Source organism: Anguilla anguilla, chromosome 12 (assembly GCF_013347855.1).
Source record: "Anguilla anguilla isolate fAngAng1 chromosome 12, fAngAng1.pri, whole genome shotgun sequence".
Taxonomy (NCBI): domain Eukaryota; kingdom Metazoa; phylum Chordata; class Actinopteri; order Anguilliformes; family Anguillidae; genus Anguilla; species Anguilla anguilla.
Window position 1 is genome coordinate 17,993,385 of NC_049212.1, and position 20,869 is coordinate 18,014,253.

General features: G+C 44.1%; 2 protein-coding genes across 15 annotated transcripts in view; both read right to left on the minus strand.

Moving 5' to 3' along the window:
* Positions 1-9,005, minus strand: part of LOC118209397 (eukaryotic translation initiation factor 4 gamma 1-like) — a 43,495-nt gene extending 34,490 nt beyond the window's left edge. For 9 of the 14 annotated variants that reach the window (XM_035384664.1, XM_035384662.1, XM_035384658.1 and 6 more), the window contains exon 1: positions 8,537-8,959. The gene's annotated coding sequence lies outside the window, so the exon portion shown is untranslated. Of the gene's footprint in view, positions 1-1,600; positions 1,823-6,866; positions 6,887-7,505; positions 8,083-8,536 lie in introns of those variants that run through there. The other 5 variants (XM_035384650.1, XM_035384651.1, XM_035384653.1 and 2 more) reach the window with 5 other exon arrangements.
* A 757-nt stretch (positions 9,006-9,762) lies between these two features.
* psmd2 (proteasome 26S subunit, non-ATPase 2) lies at positions 9,763-20,545 on the minus strand. Its single transcript, XM_035385188.1, has 21 exons — positions 20,374-20,545; positions 19,024-19,080; positions 18,611-18,775; positions 18,102-18,223; positions 16,150-16,374; positions 15,865-16,023; positions 15,477-15,621; positions 15,117-15,177; positions 14,691-14,837; positions 14,497-14,603; positions 14,234-14,361; positions 13,871-13,958; positions 13,261-13,423; positions 12,956-13,057; positions 12,640-12,785; positions 12,350-12,433; positions 11,929-12,097; positions 11,580-11,674; positions 11,355-11,481; positions 10,932-11,050; positions 9,763-10,792 (listed from the first exon to the last, which is right to left on the minus strand). Exons 1-21 carry the CDS (start codon positions 20,476-20,478, stop codon positions 10,610-10,612), a joined length of 2,697 nt encoding a protein of 898 aa, XP_035241079.1. The 5' UTR covers positions 20,479-20,545; the 3' UTR covers positions 9,763-10,609.
* Between the last annotated feature and the right edge of the window lie 324 nt (positions 20,546-20,869).

Consider the following 20,869-nt stretch of genomic DNA (forward strand, 5'->3'; position numbering starts at 1 on the left):
GCAGGTATTTGGCAAGCTGGTATATACTGCAGCCCCACGGCCACTCACTCAATTGCAAAGTGCTGAGGAATAGGCAGCACACTGCTGTGGCTCCCAGTGACTTGCATTTATTACATCTCAAATGAGAATTCTAGGTAGCGTACAAGTGTACAATAGTGTTAGGCCTGAAGACAGGATGCACGGTGGTCACATGACCCAAGTGTGATGTTAGGCCAGTAGTATTGAGCATAGTGTTTGACTACATTTAAATACATTACCTACTTCCCAGCTCCAGTAGGGTGAACCAAACAAAGTTAGCCAAAAAAATTAGCCCAGGGGGTTCAAGGGAGGAGAGCAATCAAGCTTCCAATAGAAAGACACTGCAATGAAGGGACATGCCATTCATTGGGAAGAGTAAACAAACATGGCTCAAATAGGAGGGATTTGTACAGTACGAATAATAATGCCAGAGACAAATAATGAACTTGTATTGAACCTCAGCCCTCCCTCACTCTGCTTGAAGAGTCGGAACCGTGTCAAACTTCAATGGCATTTCCCCTCTCTCACACTGTGAATGAACGCCAGAGGGGGGGAGGGGAGCCGTGGCCCCTTTAAGAGGCGGGTAACTGAAGGACAGGCTGAGGGGGGTGAGCAGAGGTAGGGTGACTGTGCGTTTGTGCTGAGTGGGCAATGCGGGGGGGCCGGGGGGCCGTCCTAGGCAGGCTCACGCACTGTCCACTCAGCTATGGAAGACCAATAGGCTGAGAGGGACGGCAAGGGAGAGAGATGGGGGAGGGGCAGGTGGGTGTACATTAAAACGGGGGGAGCAGGCCTGCTTGTATGCGTTACCCTTCAGGTCCTACAGCCAAGTCAGATCAGCTCTCACAGGCCAGTGTTTATACCCCAGAACACACACACACACACACACACACAGGACAGGAAAAACATTCACACGCTCACGTCTGGGCGTGCAGTGCCCGACAAGCCACTGCGGGCGAGCCAGAAATTCACCCCAACTGTGCCTGAGGGTCTACACGGAACGACAGACCGTCAGACTGCTCTGCCCCTTCTTTCATTTAACTGTCTTTCAATGGACATGTGCAAAGTCATTCAATTCTCTTACAACCACGCACAGGGACGAAAACACACACATGCATGCATTCAGGCGCGCGCGCGCATGCACACACACACACACACACCTACCATAACTGCAAGACAGACATTAACATTAAGAGTGCCAAAACCCTCAGAACAGACATGTACATGCGTGCACACAGGCGGTTCCTTAGCCACCGCATGAGATAAGACGCAATTAATGGACGCTCGCCATTTTCTACGCCATCGAAGCAGCATTTCATTTAAACCTCGGTGCAGATTCGTATCACAAAGCTGCCGCTGTCGCTGCATGCGCACAAAGGCTGATCGACACAAAGGCGGAACCCGTCCTCTCCCACGAGCGCACACAGGCTGAGACTGCACCTCCGGTCCAACCCTGTCTGCGATTTATGAATGAAGAAACGGAGCCGCCCGCCGTCGCGCGCTAGCTCGGATCCCGCCCGTCCGCGAGCCTCCGACCGGCCCGGAGATACAGGCGAGCGGCGGGCGAACGAAGCAGCCTTACCCCCCCGGAGCCTAGCTGGGACCGCCGGTCAGTGCAGGAGGGGTGGCACGCGTTTCGGGGCGGGCCTGCTCCCAGGACGGGGCCTCTGTGATCGGCATGCCGGGACGCCCGCAGGGGAGCCCCCCGCCCTTCTGCCAGGGGCGTGCAGCCCAAACATGGCCGGGGCGTCCTAGAGCGGATTCAGACGGCGGTGGTCTGGCCCGCCTGTCCTCTCCTCCCGTCTGCTCTCTCTCTCTCACTCTCACTCGCTCGCTCGCTCGCTGGCTGGCTGGCTCGCACGGCGGAGCCCGAGGCACGTGGAGGCCAGGCGGATGTGCGATCACACGCGCGCGCACGGTGCTGCACTGCAGACTCTGACAGGCTCCGCCAGGCGGGGGAGAGGGTGCGGAGGGACCGAGGGAACAGGTTGGGGAGGGGGGAGGGGGGCTGGGGGGTTCAGAAACACGAGATCAGAGCGCAGACCACGCCTGCCGGCGCAAGGCACTGGAGCGACACACACACACACACACACACACGCGCGCGCACACGCGCGCGCGCGCACACACACACACACACACACACACACACACTCTTCAGCTGTCAGAAACGGGTGCATAACCTGTCCGCGCTTGTGTTTGACGGAGGGGAAACAGGTGTGTGTGCGCGCATTTGGTCTGTCTGTATGTCTGTCTGTCCGTCTGTGCGGTGTGGGTGCGGCAGGTGAATCCAGTATTCCACAGACACGCACCTGTCCAAAAGCAACATGACCCTTGAGCGCTGGTCAAACTGCGGACTCAAAAATACAGCACGTCAAACTCTCCAGTCCAAATAAATGGAGTTGGTGACAACACGCCATGTACAAAAAGCTCTCTGCATGATGGAAATGTGTCGGAGTACAGTAACACCCCATCAGCTCACAAACGGGCAGGATGTCATACACCAGACCAGTTCACTCGTATCATCTGACCAACAACCACTCGATTATATAATTAATCAATAACATCTGGCATTTAATTGCCCCCATCTTTCTGAATTGTGCCTTGTGATACAATCCTTTAATTTTTGTCGCAATATGCCTCAGTTGTTCAGACCTGCTGATTACTTGGCCATGCAGAGATGGCTGAAGTTGCGGCAAACCTGAGCATATGCAAATTAGTCCAACCCTAAACCAACTGCAGTTCAGCCAATCAGTGCAGTCCCACAAATCTAAGGGCTTCTGAAAAAGCAATGTCGTTTGGTTCTTTCTTCTGCTCCCTGTACTGTGAGATTGCAACAATTTATATTTAAGTTAAAGATTGTGACAATTAAGGGCCTGAATTTAAGACCTTTAACATGTGCAAAACCTTTTATGACACACAACTAACAACAGATCCAATTATTGGTGCAAAACAAATAAAGACCAATCACAGGTCATGTTAATGGTTTTGCGTGTGCTAAAGGCCTTAATAAATCAGGCCGTAAATTAATTTTAGCAAGTTGCTCTAGGATGATAAACAAAAAAAAAAAAAAACAAATTAGCAGAAACAGAATATACCTTCCAATAGTTATAGAACAGATTGTTCCAACAAAGATCTAAAAATATGACAGAGGTTGGGACAGAGATGGAATAAACTGAACTCACAGACCGTAATTATAGCACATGTAATGAAGCCATATTACAATCCTGCTGAAAAATAAGCTTGAACAAATGCTAGCCAATGAATCAAAACCGAGTAATGCCCGTAATGACCATTCTGGTCAAATATGAACTAATTTCTGGACTCACTAGCTGTCAATACCACGAGGAACACTTGAAATTTGACCGTCGACTTGCTATCACAGCCAATGGTGCTGCGCAGAGAATACAGCTCCCTAACACACTGGATGTGCGATTCTCAGCACTATCAAGATTCCCACGACTGCCCTGTTAAAACAAACCCGTTTCCAAAAACTTCCTACGAATGTATACGCAATTGTCACGTCACGCTGCGCTCGATGTTAGGCGTGCCAGAAGTTTTAGATTAGAAGGGCGGGTCCAGATAAGCTTTTTAAAAAGGAAAGATGGGCTCTTGCGTCATAACTGAGGATAGCCCAGAGGAAGCAAGCCCAAAGCATGCCTACGAATGAGGATTAAGCATTGTGAAACTATATGAACAAGAGCTCACTGCTTTCTGTAATAGACACCAAATTCCAAGAAAGGAAGAACTTGTTGGGAAAAAAAACAAGGCTTTCTAGACAAAAGCATTGTGAAAGACTGCAGCAAAAAAGAACAACATTCAACTACAGCTAGGGTAACAGTATAAGGGTATCATGATTTCAGCTGAGCCATTCTCCGGTCATGGCAAGCAGCCACTGGAATGGTCCTGAAGACCAGTGGTTCCCAACCACAACCCAGAAGCCTATCAATTCACCTCAGCCTTGAATTAATTTGATTGGTTAAATAATTGTTACTGCTTTTAATTAAACTGCGTGCAATACAGCATCAGCACGATGTGAACATGGGACGTTTATTCTACATGGCATGCATAGCTATCTCTGACAATTTGGCCTAAGAGGGTAAATCTCTCTAAACATGAAAAGCGCCCAATTAAGAACAATGAACAGCATGTTACATTTCCTAAGGCCAGGGATTTTGGCGCAAGTGACAGACTACATAAATGGAGCTGCCATTCTTTAACCCATGAGAGACCTGCACTGTCAGGGCGACCAGAGCTTTAGGGCATTAATAACATATGGTGCTCTTACATAGTCTTCCGGAGCTCTTCAAAGCACACTGGAGCCCAGACTATGGATCACACCAACCTGGAACCCTTCGAAAGTTTGAGCATGGAAGTCTCCACAGGCCAGCTGGAAGTTTGTGTGAGCCTTGTATGCTTCTTGTGATAGCAGCGAGAAAGCAAACAAGTCTTTTGGACTTATTTCATGTTCTTGACTGCTGCATGAGCAAAAGGCAAAGAAGAATTTCCAACAAGGGAAATGAATTGAAAATGAGGACAACAGGTTACTCTTGGTGCTAATCAGTTAGCCAACACTTGTTTATTCAGGCTCAGTGCAGCATATCTGGTGATCTGCTGTATACTGCCATTTTAAAGGAATAACAAGAAAACAACAACAGCCCATTATGAGGTGATCTACCCAGAGTTTGAGGGCAAGTCATTAACACTGAACTAAAATTGTAGGATAAACACAAGATTAGCCAGAAAGGGTAGCATGCAAACTGGGAGCCGGGTAGACACTGTTAGGGGAAGAAGGGGGAGGGGGGGACACAAAAACAAAACAGCAGGTCTTCCAAAATGGAAACAATCTCCAAATGCAGCAGTTAAAATCATCCACACAAGCCATTTATTGAGTTGTATGCATCGGATTACTAGCTACAACAAATCCCCAATTTGTTCAAACGACACTTCCTGCCCTTGAGCCACCACGTGTGTGAATGCTAGACACTTTCACCTTCAACACCATTAATGGACAAGAACTTCAGAGAATCAACAACTAAATATGCCACTGCAACTTAAGTCCGTTCTAAAGAGCTACAGCAGAAACCTTCAATCCCAATTTGATTTCCATTAATCTTAAATTCCTTAAGGATTTAAACAGACTTCCTCCACAACTGACCAGTTTAGTTTTAATAATATTACCTGACCTTAGGGAGCACAAGTAAACTCTAAATGGAACCATTCATTAACTACAAGGATTTACGTATGAGAACAATTTAGCTGTAAATGCGGTTGAAATTTTAAAATACCATTCATTTGTACTTGGCATGCTTATGGTCGCCTAGAATAAGGTCACAGACAATCGAGTACGGCAACAGAGCACGTCATTTGTTCAGGAATGCAAAGAAAAGCAATTACATTGGTATAGCAAATATTCACTTATTCATACAATCGCAATGAAAACGGATGACCACACAGACTTTTCTGACGGGACAGGGAAGACACTCCCAAATTCATGTGACGGTCACAAAATCGTGCCTTAGCATTTGCCCCAGGTTGGATGACGTGAATGTGGCATCCATTTTGAGAAGCTTTAATCGAATCTCATGTTTTATTTTATATCTTCGATTAGCCAATTATTCACATTATTTCCTAGTAAGAACGATTGCTTGATTCCGAAAACGGACTGCAAGTATTTGTGCGCCCACTGCTTTAAAACCGGCAGTAAATAGAGCAATCGTATTCTACAGCACAACGCAGTGTCAGTTTAGCTCACTAGCAAAATTAAAATTAGAGCTTGCACTACAATCGGGTGTGACAACAAGAATGAGCACATTCACAGATTATTACCCAAGCAAAAACAATGGTGTACATGAACACTGTGAGCAGATATAAACTACCCGTTCGTGCTCACAAGACTCGACTGCGTGACACGAGAAGGCGTGCTGGGCAACGCTGAGCGGCGCCATGCAGCTCACGTCTTTCCCCTTGGGTACTGAACGCACCACGTGGTTCCAGCTCTGAGCGCGCGCACCACACCGGCTTCTGTTCCCGGCAGGCTGAGTCGTTCTCACGCTTTTTTGTGTCATTCAAAACTGCTGAGGCTTCACATATATCTATAAAAACTAAAAATGTGACAATCTAAAAAGGACAAATGAAGCTCTACAATTATCGGAAAGTCGTACCATACTATTCTCCCTTAGACGCAACTCCGCTAAAATTAACTGGCATGTAACGCTGAGCCAAGTACGCTGAGCTACAGCTAACCAAGCCAGGGCCTCCCAGCTGAATTCACCCATAATTTAGCTAGAACCTTTTTTTAAGCTTGTTTGAAAATCCTTGAACGTTATTAAAGTCAGTATCATTAAGAATTTATGCAACTAGCCACTTGCCATGGTTCAGTAGATATACATAGGTATGTAAATCGATTGAGTAACACTGCTCCCAATTCTTTAATTCCCAATATTCCTGTTACTAACGTTAGCTAAATTGTTTATTCCGATAACGTTACGTTTTTTCAATTGACAATACATCTGAAATTGAACTAGGTAACTTCCCGAGTCGAAAGAAAATTCATATCGCACAGGGCCGCACGGCGACTTGTATTCTCGACGTGTCATTCACAGATAACAGGCCAGCCATGATGGAAAAGTCGGCTTTACAGAAGAGTTGGATTAATGTAGTCCCATTCTAAAAAATACCAACACAGTTATTCTGCTTCGTTTCAGTTGGTTTAAACACTTCAACTTCACACAGACAGTAATCGTATTGTCACGTAAGCCAAAGACAGTAATGATAATATAAAGCAGCCACGATCAGAAAGGTCGATTCGTGTAACTTACTTTAATTTAATTACAGAACATAATACTTACCTATTCAGCAATTTAAACACTTCCTGCCTAAACCAGCCGTTTCTGGGAGGCCTTGCGTAGTACGTTAACGTTAGCTACCTAGCTAGCTACCGGTGCCAATGTGTACAGCGTTAAACCAAGCTAGCTCGTTCGCTAACAGATTAGCTCGTCAAACAAACTACAAGTCGAAATATGGTATTAATTTAGTCCGATAATACGCTTTTCGATTGACTGACACGTATTTTTGCGAATAATCCAAGTCATAATGCACTGACAAGTAAAGTCGGCATGGACACGTGTCATGTCGTCTAAGCTAACATTAGCTAACAAATAAAGGTATACGATTAGCTGGCTAGGTTCCTAAAGTTTTCGTATTTAATAAGCAAAAGGTGGCTAGTGATAACTTCTAAATATATTTCAGGATTAAATGTCAACATATAATGACAAAGCAATCCTTCCACAGAAAATTTTCATTGTGTCAAGCCAATCGCAAGGTGGAGGGCGCCGCCGGCTACTCGAGCCATGCTGCATTAAGCATATGGTCGAAAGCGGGCTGAACCAATTCTAGTCTTAGCTAGCTGGCTAGTTTTGGCTTTCAACCTTAGATAGCAAGATAGATAACCAACGCTATCAAAATGACATTCAGGCAAAATAACTTACCTGTTAAAATGAGGCCGATTTACACGTGCAGACTTTCTAAAAAAATATTATGGGGAAAAAATAGCTGAATAGGTAGACTGGGCCTGTAACATTCGACGTGGGCCCCAAAACCGCTCCTGTGACCGTTTCTTTTAAATTAAAGAAACTCGCGCTGGCTTGACAAATGTAGTTCTACGACAAGATCAGCTTTTAAACTTTATACATTTAGTTCTGTCGCTGACAACGTCTGAGGCTTCTTTTAGTCCAGTTGTTCATAAATCCTGGCTTATTCGCCAGGATACCGCTTCATGTAACGCACGGGCCTTGCAAGCCAAACACTAAGTTACGTACGGCTAGCAACTAGCTTTAGACTATGCTTTCATTTGCTTGCTACCAAGCCAGCGAAATCAACTCTGCCGGTTAACTAGCTAGCTATACCGGCATGTTGCTTATATTAAGCAGCAAAGTAACCGATTCGCTAGCAATAACTCTAGATTCATTTAATGATGCGGCTTTGAGACGACTTTGTCAGCCCAAACATTGAATACCTCACCATGCCTCAAGTAAAAGGTTTAGCTGACTGTATCAAGTTAGGCAGCTAGCTACTTAGCTAGCAAGAGTATACAGCTATAACGTCAGCGATCTGGTTACACTGTGCAATTTATACAAGAAACGGATAGGAAGGACAGGGCAAAACAGGTCGCTCCCAGTCGCGATCTAACCAAAACACCAGATGACTCGTTTCAACCTCGAACCAAACATAATCAACAGTGTCACGTCAGAAAATATACAATATGGGCTACAATCATAATCTCAAATCCCAGCTATCAGAAATAGCAGGCAAACATTAACTTGGCCAACTGGCGAAGTTACCACACGGGTTAATGCCATGTCAAAATAACATCAGCTCCAAATACTTCCCAGTGCCAGCAAGGTTACATTAGTTAGCTTCGTACTGAATATTTCTTTAAATTACCAAACGAGCCAGCTACATAATGAGGCAACTGCCGCTAACATAAACGCCAGCTACATATAACCCGAAGACTGCTTACCAGAAATGAAGTTTTGAAGAAAATGGATAAGAAAAGGGCTTAGAACAAAATGTACGTTTCTTTTTAAGTGTTAGCTCCCTTTTTCGTCCGTTTCTTTAATTCACTTCTTTTGAAAGCTATATATGTCCTCAAGTTCCAAGGGGAGAGGGGTTTCCTATCCCTTTGAGTGAGTTGACCAGGACGAGAAGTGTGTTTTAAATCCCTAGAAACATACAAAAACAAAAAAAGAGAAAATCACAAAGAGCAATATAGCGCTGGTGATGGATTATTGACATAGTATGTGCTCCCAAATCGAAGCACAGGGTTGGAGGTCCATGTTTGAGTTGCGGATGGAGGCGGATTGACAGAGATATCTTCTTACAGTTCTGATTTAGCAAACAGTAAAGACGGGAGCCATGGCGTTACCTTTCTCTCCTTGAGTCCGCAGAGCCGGACGGAGTCCTCACGGAAGCCGCTCGGTACTTCCGGCTTAATCACAATGGGAATTCCTCACACCCTTATCACGTGACGAGGGAAATCGTGATTTGACTTGTCATTAATTTAGCTAAAGTAATTACTTGAGAATCCCTTCTTACCTCAATGTAAATTGATACGCAGCAGTAAACAAATGCATTTACGAAGAGAACAACAAAGTTAAGTTTGGAAAAACAAGTTTTCTACTTGCTAATTGGTGTGCTTGTGCACTTGGGCAGCTTGTATTCATACTGTATTCATACACGCGTAGCCTAGTCATGACTGATACGGATAACACCAAATTCCTCCTGATTTTGGTTTTGCAAAACAGCATTTACTTATACTTATACAAATAATTCCTTATATATTATTTTCTATAGCCATATATATGGCTTGCAATATATACATGACCAACAATCATTTTAAATCACTACAAAATTTTGGTAACTGAGAAAGATAATTCACTTCCTTTCATGAAGTTCTGAATATACATTCAGCATACAGTTACTAGTTTTAGGCTATTTTGTGCCCTAAATGCCATGAATACATATATTCCAATATTTATAATTAGTGATAAATTCAGCTATTTATATTGCTCTTTTCTTAAGTTTTCTATCAACAGACTGAACTAAAATTCAATATACAAGAATAATTTAGGATACAAGCCACAAGACTTCAGGCCTAACAATTCTATTACTGCATTAAAACAATGTACAAAAACGGAATGAACAGTAAACCCACAGCTAGACACACTGAGAAGCATTTCCACTGTGTAGATTAGAAATGATTTTATTTCAACATATTACAGTGCTGTAACAAAACCAATGACAACAAAAAATAACCTGGATATAGCAGACATTTTACATGCTCTTATTACAAAAAGAGGAAGGTTCAGAACAAACAACAAAAAAAAAAAGAATGAGGAAAAACCATCTCAAAGTATCTGGTGACTGATGTTTTTATATCGGTCTCTATCTCTAGGCATTTATATTCATGTTACAGAACTGAACCTTGTCTTAACTTGGGAGAAAGCCTGACAATAGAAAAGAGGTTGTAGATTGTGTCCCCAAAGCACTTAACCCTGGATCAGTTTTATATTTTTGAACTAAAAATGTATGGGTTAATCATACGGTTGCTTCAGGGCTACTATCTACCTTGAGCAATAGCGGCCCCCATTTTCCCCTGAGGCTTAAACCGATTCCCACACAAGAAGTGAACTGGAGAAGCTATGTTCATCCACAGAAGAAACTGAGGTCCGCAGAGCAAAGGTGGGCCACCCTGGCACTCATTCCTCCAAACTAATGCAAGGTTGTTGACAGATGGTGACCCCAAGCAAAGTGACTAGAGATCACCTACGCACAGAGCACTTTTTGGATTAGGGGTTAAATTAGGGTTTGGTCTGGGTTAGAATATCCTGGGCCAATAATTGGTTGGGGATACCATATCCTCTACCTAAAACCCACCAAATTGCCTGATCACCAGCTAATATCTTTAGAAGTGTCTGCAATCACATGAAACCAGGGGACAAGGAGGAAGGTCAGCCAGGCTCGCACACCCCAGCTGCCAGCTCAGTCTTGGAAGTGGAGACTGAGGGGCGGGCGGGCCGTGGGTATGGTGGGCTTAAGCGTCATAGTTGGGATTCTTGCGCAGGATGACAAAGCCTTCCAGGATAGGGGTGACGGGGAGGTACTCCTCTGTTGCAAGCTCTGCTCTCTCGCCATGGGCCAACAATACAGGTGTAGTGTGCGTCTGGAACCCCGTGATGGCTTTGGGCTTCCCGGCTTGGCCCACCACATCTACCGCCTGCAGATGACAAACACGCACACACAAACACAAGGACAGCAGTGGAAGAGCCGTTATATTCTTGCCTGCCCATCTATAACTCCACAGTAAAAAATTAGTGGCCTGGAGATGTTTACCCACAAATCTGTGGGGGACTCACCTGTCCGACTCTGACAGACACAGGAAGTGGCCGCAGCTCCTCATCGAAGGTGACTAGCATTCGGGGCTGCATGGCAGCCACTAGGCCATACAGCACATAGTGGGACTTCCCCAAGATGACTGCAACACACAGACACACCACAGGGGGAACCGTTAGGCAAGGAAGTGTGAGCAACACATGCTTACTCCCATCACTCAAGCCAAGGAGTGAACCTTTTAACAAGACCACAGAGGACAAGAATAAAAGAAGAATGGGGAAAAACAGAAAGAAGGAAGAATGGGCAATGCAGAATAAAAAAAAGGAATGAAAAGAAAAATGTGCAATACAGAAAGTAAGATACTTCAAGAAAAGAGAATACACAGAGGAAAATTTCTTTGGTGGTCGTGGAAGAATCATTAACAACAAAACTGAGGGGACACTCACTGTTCTTGACGTCAAGGAAGGAAACAAGGACAGTGAGCAATCCGGCCACTGCCACCTGGCTCATGAGCTGCCTGTCGCTGTGGTATGGGCACAAGGTGAGTGTGCCTTTACCCAGGTGAGTCAGGCCCTGCAGGTGCAGCACACAGCACAGTTGAGCACAAGAAATGGAAACCATCCCTGCTTTTAGCACATGTCATGACAACACAACATAACATAAAGTCTTACCTGTGCCAGCCTGACCATGAAGAGGTTGTTGGGATCCTTGGCATGATATTGTGCCAGCTGCCTCAGCATGGCAGCCAAACGGGCATTGTTTGTTCCTATGAGAACACAAAGCATCCAATCAGAATCTACATGGCAGGGAGGAGTGGGGATGATGCCCTTAACTGGTGACCAGTGGGAATTAAGTCCCAGCAAGAGGGAGATAAGAACACTAATTCTGACCAATGATAAGAACCCAGATACATATTTTATGAAAGACTGCGCTAAATCTTCAGACAAACATTAGTTAGAGAAAACCACTATCTCAGACAGGGAGAATGTCTGAACACAACCCATGCCAGTGGGAACTCACCACTGCCCACCATGCCCATGGCAAAGATGGAGTTGTAGGAGACCTCGGGGTCGGCATCATGGGAGAACTTGCTCAGCGTGTCCAGGATGTTGAGGCGCGGGTTTGAGACGGAGATGAGGGCAAGAGCCAGGGGCACTGCCCGCCGAAGCGTGGGCTCACCATACCGCAGCTGCCGGACGAGAGGAACAAGATAAGAACTCCGCGACAGGTGGCAAGAGTGAGAAGAAGAATAGGCCAGGAGAGGGAGACAAAAAAGGAGAGTATACATGACAAAACCAGAGACATACAGGAAAAATGTGCTATTAGCTACCACATCTAATAGCCAACATCACGTTCAGAGATGATGATTACTTGAGCATATCAATGGTATGAACAAGCTGCCATGTCACATGCTGACAGTGCCATAAGTAAGAAAACTGACCAGATGTCCGAACGTCCGCAGAGCCATCTCTGACCCAATCTCTTCACCCATGGCAATGAGGGCAATACCCAGAACAGCCACACCCTGCAGAGGGCAGCAAAAAGCAATGTATTCTGTAAAACATTTTTTTAAATAGCCATCTGGCTGTGTCAAAAGCAAAACAGCATAAAACAAAATACAAAGAGTTAGCACATTGTGTGAGAAGCCATTTCAGATCTACATAGGTTCAAAAATGAAAACTACAGACCAGCTTGTCCAGGGGTTAGGGTCCTCTGGGGATGTTCCCTTACCTGGTGGGAGCCCATGTCTGCAGAGCTCTCCTTCTTTTCTTTCTCTTTCTTGTCTTTCTTATCTTTCTCCTCCTCTTTGTCCTTGGTGTCATAGTGCTCACTGCAGATGTGTAGCAGCTGCTGAACTTTCAGCACATTGCCTGAACCTGAGAGGGAGATAGATAGTCTCAGGGACAGAGGGAACAATGTCTGACAGAAACGCAGAAGGGGGTGGAGGTCATGGAGTGAATGGGAGGGTGAAAGAGATTACAGGAGGCCAGGAGGAAGTAAGGATGTCAGTCTGGTTTTTGGGACTTCAGAGGAGTGGACAACTAACCTGCGTAAGCACATACATCCACCAGCGTGTTGGCAAAACTGCGGAAGGGCTCAGGAACCACCTGCAGGGCAGCTAGTGTGGTCTCAATGGCCTCACCTTTACCTGGGGTTGGAGAAGGAACAGGTGAGAGGTCAAAGGTCAGGTTACCTCTGCAAGTCCAGTGTTTGAACTGCACCTTCAGAGCAGATCACTCAGTACACCAATCATATTTTTCATACATTATGGAGATCATTCTTGAATTCTTGTACAAAGGCTATTATAGGCCCCTTGGTTCAATCTCAAAGACTGGCACTCTCTTAACTTACCAAGGTGGTTCAGGCCCAAGCCCAAAGGTAGCCAGCGGGCATAGGTGTCCTTCAGATCCTGCTCAGACTTCTCCATGATGGTATGCACAATGGTGGAGGTGACATCTCCATTGCAGGAGCCCACAGCAATCATGCCACAAGCCAGTGCAGTCACACCCGCTACCTATATTTCCATGACACCACACAGAAAACAATGAGCTATACTGAATGCCCATCAATGACTTAATGAAGCTCATCATGGGATGCAGTCAGGACAGAACTTTAGCTGATCTTAACAATTTTCAAGACATTATTTTCCAGGACATTTTAGGTGAGCAACACCTGTAATATGGAGAGTGGGGTGGGCTTTGTGGACAGGTTTATTGTACACCATTGAGGGGGGGTTGGGGTAGATTGCATTGCAGACTGAAGCATCTATGATTTGGGCCTATAATGTTAAATTAAAATGTACTTCTGGACAAATTTAGACATTTTTCATGACTTTTCCATCACTGGAAAACTGCATCAAAAAAGTCCATGTATTACAGGAACCAAATGATGCTAAACCAGGAAGAAGTCCATATGAATCCATCCCCACACCTACAGTATACTCCTCTGCCACCCTACTTACCTCCATGCTTGATTTAGAATCCCCCATGACAGGTAGCAGCAGTGACAGGACGTCTTCTCGGTTGGACCCAGCATAAGCCAGGCCAAGTCTGGGATAAGGTGAACAGAATTAGCGGTGTAAGCAGCACAAACCACAGGCTAAACTCTAGTTAGTTCTTGACCGTTTCCATGACTCATGACCAGTTTTCACTCTTTCTGCCCCCACCATTAACCAAGTCATACTACCTACAGTAGACTGCTAGCGGTGCTCACTACCCCTGTCCATTCGCCAGGCTCAGAAACAGAATCAAGAACCGGGCTCACAAAGTTAGCTATGTTTGTCACAAACACTGCAATGACAACCACAGCAGTTTCTCCCACTCACCCAAAAATGGCCCCTATCCTCATGATGTTGCTGTTGTGCAGGACATAATCTGATAGCAGGGCAAGGGCAGGGTCACACTCATTCCTCACACCCGAGTTCACGATGCCACAAGCCAGCAAGGCACCCGACTGTACAGAGGGAAAGCCAAAGATAGCGCAAGAATAAAATCTGAGAGCATGTTACGTTAACAATTTCTGGCAGCTGAAAGTTGTGTGGGCCTATATAAATCAGTTCAGAGGGGTTAGTTTATTCAGTAGGCCTACCTTAATGTAGTCTTCAGAGGAGTACAGGTATTTATCAATCTGAGTCAGCCCTCCGTCCACATCCCACAGCAGAATCACCCCCAGGGAGGCAGCAGCGCTCAGCATTCCTGAACACGGAGTCGCACAGTCACACACACGGCTGTGTGGAGTTAAGTATGAGCAGAGAAACAGACGGATTGCTCCTTCTCACTCACCGTGATCCTTGTTCTTATACAGCCACTTGTTGCCGTCGTCAGTCAGCAGCTTGTCCTGCCCAAAGGCTGCATTGACAAACCCGTTCACAAAGGAGGAGGCCAGGTTCATTCTAGCAGAGTCCACCTGAGATCCACTGCCTCCAAAGCCTGACGAAAGAGAAGGAATAATGATACATTTAGGCAGGAGTTAGGAGGAAGGAGGTATGGAAGTCAGGAGGTGAAGTTGAAGAAGGGAAGAAAATGTGAAGGGGGAAGGATGAAGGAAGAGGGATGAAAAGATGAGGTAGGATAAGAAGGGAAGGAGAAAGGAGTGGAGAGAGATGACCATCAACACAAGAGTAAGGAATGGTAGAGGGAAGGAGACAGTGTTCTTAGGAAGACCACCTTTCAAAATAAAAGAATGAGACAGTCGTTATATCAACTTACGGTTATTTTCTAAATGAGTTTTGTAGATGTCATCTGGGACTTTGGGTTCCATAATATCCAGCTTTAAAAATATGAATATGAAAAAAATAAAAGACATTAAACATCTGACAGAAATAGTGGAAAACAGACAATCCACAGTGCAGTTTGTTCAAATCTGATTGTAAATGGTCCAGCTGATCACAGGATAAAATTTCCAATTTAATTCCCACCCCAACAGCTTTTCTTACCTCCACCCAACTCAAACCCCTCTTTCTGTCTTAGTTACTCTCCCTACTTTGCAAAGATGCCCATACACTGCTGCTTTTGTCCTCAACCTGCCAACACCCCAAGCCTCCTCCCTCCCCATGCCCACATGCAGACCTCTCTGGCCAGTGCCAGGAAGTTGCTGTTGAGCTGCACGTTGGACATGATCTCAGTCAGGTCCTCGTAGTCCTCCACGTCCTCATTCAGCTCCAGAAACATGCCGTGTCTCCCCAGCATGAAGGCCATCTCCTTCTGGATGACACTGCCATAGATGGAAATAACACACTGTTACAACACTGTGGGTACATTTACTGAGCTGCAAATAAACCTCAAAGGACTGGCAAGTTTCTCAATTTGCAGAGATGCCGAAAATCAACATGAATTCTAGATGTAGATGAAATCCAGCATGAGAGTTTACAGTTGACTTGCTATTGAGTGTACTGAATAAGCGCATGGGATAAAAGAATAGAAACAAATAATATGCGGTGATTAGAAAACTGCTCACATATCCTTGCAGGAGGTGAAGATGTTCTCCACCAGCTCCATGTCGTTAAGCATCAGGGCCAGACGCAGCGCCTCTGGGTAACGGTTGAATTTGCGGAATATTTTTAGGGCGCACTTGAGCAGAGCAGAATTCTCCGGCTCTGGCACGTAGCTCACGCAGCTGGGGAGAGGAAGGGCCAGCCGTCACTCATTTATTAATTCACTCATTCATTCATATAATCACTGTTCATGCTTGTCCATCATTGAGGCACGCTGCAGTGTGGGTGCGATCTGGATTTCAGCTCACCTGGTCAGGTAGAGGCAGACCTTGGCGTAGGCGTTCTCATCGATGTAGTCCTCCAGCATGTCGAGGTGCTCAATCTCCATGAGCAGGTCGCAGGCCTCGTGCTCTGCGTTGTGGGCCATGTTGTAAGGGACGATCTCCTTCACCAGCTTCAGCAGTGTCTCCTGCTGGCTCCGGTCGCTCTCCTCCACCTCCTGCCACTCCTTGGCCACCTCTCCTGCCAGGTGCCTGGGACACAGGGTCGTGTGGGTGAGGTTTCACGAAGAGTCATCCAAAGCTCCGCCAAATAGAAGCAATTAAACCTAGTTGCCTTCCTGTCATTACACCTAAAACTCTATATGGAATGAAATTACTTCTAATACTGTCATTATCATGAGCCTCATCCCCTTTGCAACAATATTATGTACAACTACAACATTATCCAAGAGACAAGACTATGAGCTGACTATGAGCTTGTGTCCAAAAGAGTGGCAAATAAGGGAAACACTGCTGACATCACAGCAGCAACATAATGTCATCAAAGGGCTGCACAGGGCATCACTGAACTCACCACTGTCATTAGTTCATCAAAAATAAAACAGGACTGTCAAAGCCAATCAATAAAGTTTGTTATGACATCAATTTTAAAGTCTATTTATAACTAGCAGAGACTTGCGACTCTCAAATACGTTAAACTGGCCTACAGTAAAACCAGGGTTGTTTAAAAACCACACCTAAATTTAGCAAAACTTTGGCTGTTTTGTCACCAGCAGTAGTTATTGCTGAAAACACACAGAGCACCAAGAAAACACAGCACTGTAGTTGTAATACTTCAGAAACATGCCTCAGAAATAAATGTTACCAGTAGAATGAACCCTTTAAGCCATACTTCATTCTAATGACAAAGCTGATTGTTCAGGTGAAAATCAAAGCACGCTTTCGGGGATGAGGATTTCTTTATCCATGCAATGTACCCGACCGAGGAAGACGCAAATCCGATCTTAATACCACTATTCTAACAGGACACCTGTTATTTAAACGGTTCATGCAATTAAATAAAAAAAGTTACTCGCTTTACTATATTTTACTATGATATTTACTATTACAACTATTGGAAAATAACCATTGTTTTACAGGCAATACAAAATCTAGTTATTCGTTACACTGGGATTCATGTCACTTAGGCTATTTGTCACCTGTTTCAAAAGCCTATAGCCTAAGCATTCAGTTCATGGCAAAAAAATAATATATAGTAGTTATATATAAAGTTTTATTTCTATCATATAGCTATACATAATGCTAATTTATTTTTAGTTTATTATTTATTATTGTAAAAAGAAATTGTTTATTGTTTGCAGTGTCATCAAAATAAACGTTTTATTTAACCATTTCAGTTCTCAGAGAATATTTCCGGCAGGTATTCTACTAACATTTTTATACATTATAAAGCAATGGTATGAGTGCAATGAACATGGCTCTATGATGTGGTCACTCCATGCAACCTGTTCTTGTAATGTAAGATGATATATCTGAACTGTCACTTTTTTAGGTTTTGGAGATACACTCAAGTGAACACATTTTTGTAGTAAGCAAAAATGATCTTTTTCTCAAACAATAGGGCCTACCAACGAATCCATATCATATCCAGGCTTAAGCTTGACATTTCCTGATTGGGACCAGTCTTGTGTACAAAATGAGGGGTTGTCTATCACATAAACCTGTATAATTTGTTTTAAAAAATTGAGGGCAGAGAAAAACATCAAAATCACCTCAGGGCTCAAAGCTACAGAACATATTTAGCTTGTTACACATATTCCATATTATAAAACTGTATCAGAAATATAACAATTCTATTTTTGTTTGTGAAAAAGGCACAAGAGGCCAAAAAATGTATATCACTTGCAATTAACAAGACAGAAAACAGAATGTACGAAACATGTACAGCGGCAGGTGCCCTGTGGGTGATGTAAGTGTACCTAACATATTCATGGCCCCAGGATGCCAGCTCCTCCTGTGACCCCAGCAGGCGGTACTTCAGACACTCTCGTTCGCCACTCATCGTCATGGCGAGGACCGACACAACGTCTGCGCAGAATCGCTGCAAAATGAGCAAGAGAAGTATCCACATCAGACCAAAATATGGGCACAAGCGGAAATGTTGCAGTTCCCCTTCAAACAGAAACACACAAATTTTTCTTGTCGACACAACAGGTAAAAAAAGAAAATGGGTTCCAGTAAGATAAACAACCAGAGTAATGCAAGTCACTTATGTTTGCATCAGAATTAATTTTCACCTGTGTCAATAGCCTTACTTAGGTGATTTCAAACTCCAACAAACTTTGATCTGCAACTTCCCCTGTATAAGTGTCTAGCCACTCAATGTACACATAATGCTTTCAATGTAAATGGCATAGCATTTCAGACATCTTGTATCCTTCCCTGCCCCATTAATGTTACAGGGTGCTGCACCGCACGGTGGCCTGACCTTGTTGTCCCCAGCAGCCATGCCCTCGTAGATTTCCTTCAGCTTGCCGTAGTGCGGCCGCAGGAACTTGAGGGGCTTGGGCACAGAGGTCATGGAGGTGGTGGAGGAGCGGATCTGCCGGCGGAGCTCCTCCAGGGCCGGGCGGTAAAGAGATGTGTCCTTTTCCTGGGACACGGACACAGACAGGATCAGAACAAAAGAGATAATTGGGAAAACTCTCCAGCAGGATCATTCTGCTATATTATTTTTTCTCTTTGCAATGACACCTGTACAAATACAGTATTGTTCAATAACACCAGTGCAGTTATTTAAAAACTCCAATATTTTCCTTTAGAGCTTCACAGAAGTGAACACTACCTGAACTGTAGTTCTTCACAGCTAATCCAGAAAGGTTCTGCAACAGGAGTACTTACACCCAGTCTCTCCACCATCATCTCTAACTCTTCTTGAAGCTGCTTGTCTTCTTCAGACTAAAACAGTAGGAGAAATACATACAATTACAAGACAGGCCCAAGTTAAACAGTTATTAGTTAATGTAACATCGTAATGCTAAGTATACGTTACTGGGGCTATTTTCCTCGTGAAACTCGAGATTGGGGAGGGCCCAAACGGGATTTTAATTTGTAAATTCCATCATCTTTTAGACAGGCTTGTAAGCATTGTGTTTCCACAACAACACTCAAATATATGCATAAAAGAGAGACTATTTAGAGTAATAATCATTATTACCCAGGCAATTTAAGTACTGTCCCAAACGCAGACACCATGTGTCATTTGGGCACTAAATAACAGGGAAAAGAGCCATGACAAAATGATTTAGATGGTTTTGCTTGTGTTTAAAACAAAAGTAGCAAACTAAATTGAACAGGACTGTCCCTAACAAAGACGGGTGGAGAATACCATACTTTGCTGTAATAAGTCTCAATGTATTGTATCAATCTAAGTATTTTTACTACAGGACTGGTCTGCTTGCCAAAGACACTGGAGCTTGTAGTGTGTATTGATATTAGCACAACCCGGGAAAATAGAGAAGCTAACTTCTAGTTACGGACCACAAGCTAAAGACAATTACGTGTAAAGCATAATAAATTACTTAGCATCGCCTAGTTCCACAAATTGCATCTCAAATACCGGGTTTAAATTTGCAGTTGGGACTTGGTCTAATTTAATTCAAGCCATCCAATGACCTTATTCAAAAACGACAAATCAGTATCATTGCTAGGGCTCTCCCTTCTGATCATTAGAACGCTGTGTCACCAAATGCTGGCATTTCAATTTCTACTTAACTTGTTAAAGCACAATAAGAATATATTTCCCACCATAAATAACAAGAATCTTCTCTTTTCGTTCATTTCATCCGATAATTATACAGTCGGTACGAATAGTTCATGCTTTTGTTTGAAGTCGAAGCATACCTAGCGGACTAGCTACAGCCTATTGAAGCTACTGGTTGCTAACGCTTTCCAGCTAACGTTAGCTTAGCTTGCGTTATTTACTAACACTTTGTATTTAATTTTCATAGTGAAAAGAATATAATAATTTCTACATAACGTACTTAGCGCAATTTGGAATGAGCGTGCAACGTAAATCGGAAAATTACTTGCGAATTCGGTCATTTTAAAGATACTTGATTTTGCTAATTGAATGACAGCGCTCACGGCCTGCTCGACCATGTTGTCACTCGGGCAGTGACTCAGGCAAATTCGCAGCTACCTTTTGATTCTTATTTTTGAACACTGAGAAAATAAGCTGCCGTCGCTTACCAGCTCTTGCTCCTCTTTCTTTTCTTTGTCCTTTCCGGGGGGCTGCTGCCCCTTTTCCTCCGTCTTTTCGGGTAGTTTTTTCTCCTTGTTTTTTGCTTCCTCCATGATTGTAATACAACTGCCTCTCTGCGAATACGAAATTGAACCACCGGCTGACTCCCACAGTGAGCACGACAATTGTACGGCAAGCATGAGAAGCCAAAAAACATTGCTAATACATTTCGTGTGAGGTTCGCTCTTCCGTATTTTGCTAGGAAAAACAACCAAACCCACGTTATTGAAATATTAAGTTCATATTAATTTTTTAATATTTATTTAGCAGTACAATATGTTATGATAGCATAACATATTGATGCAGTATTAACTATTAGCATTTTCAGTCATGCCTTTATGTGTCCTGTCATGTTTTATTACATTTTTATAGCGCGACGTCTCTAAATACGGTGTAGAACGTGCAGAACAACTCAACGTCTGTCGGCATGCGTATCACAATGAT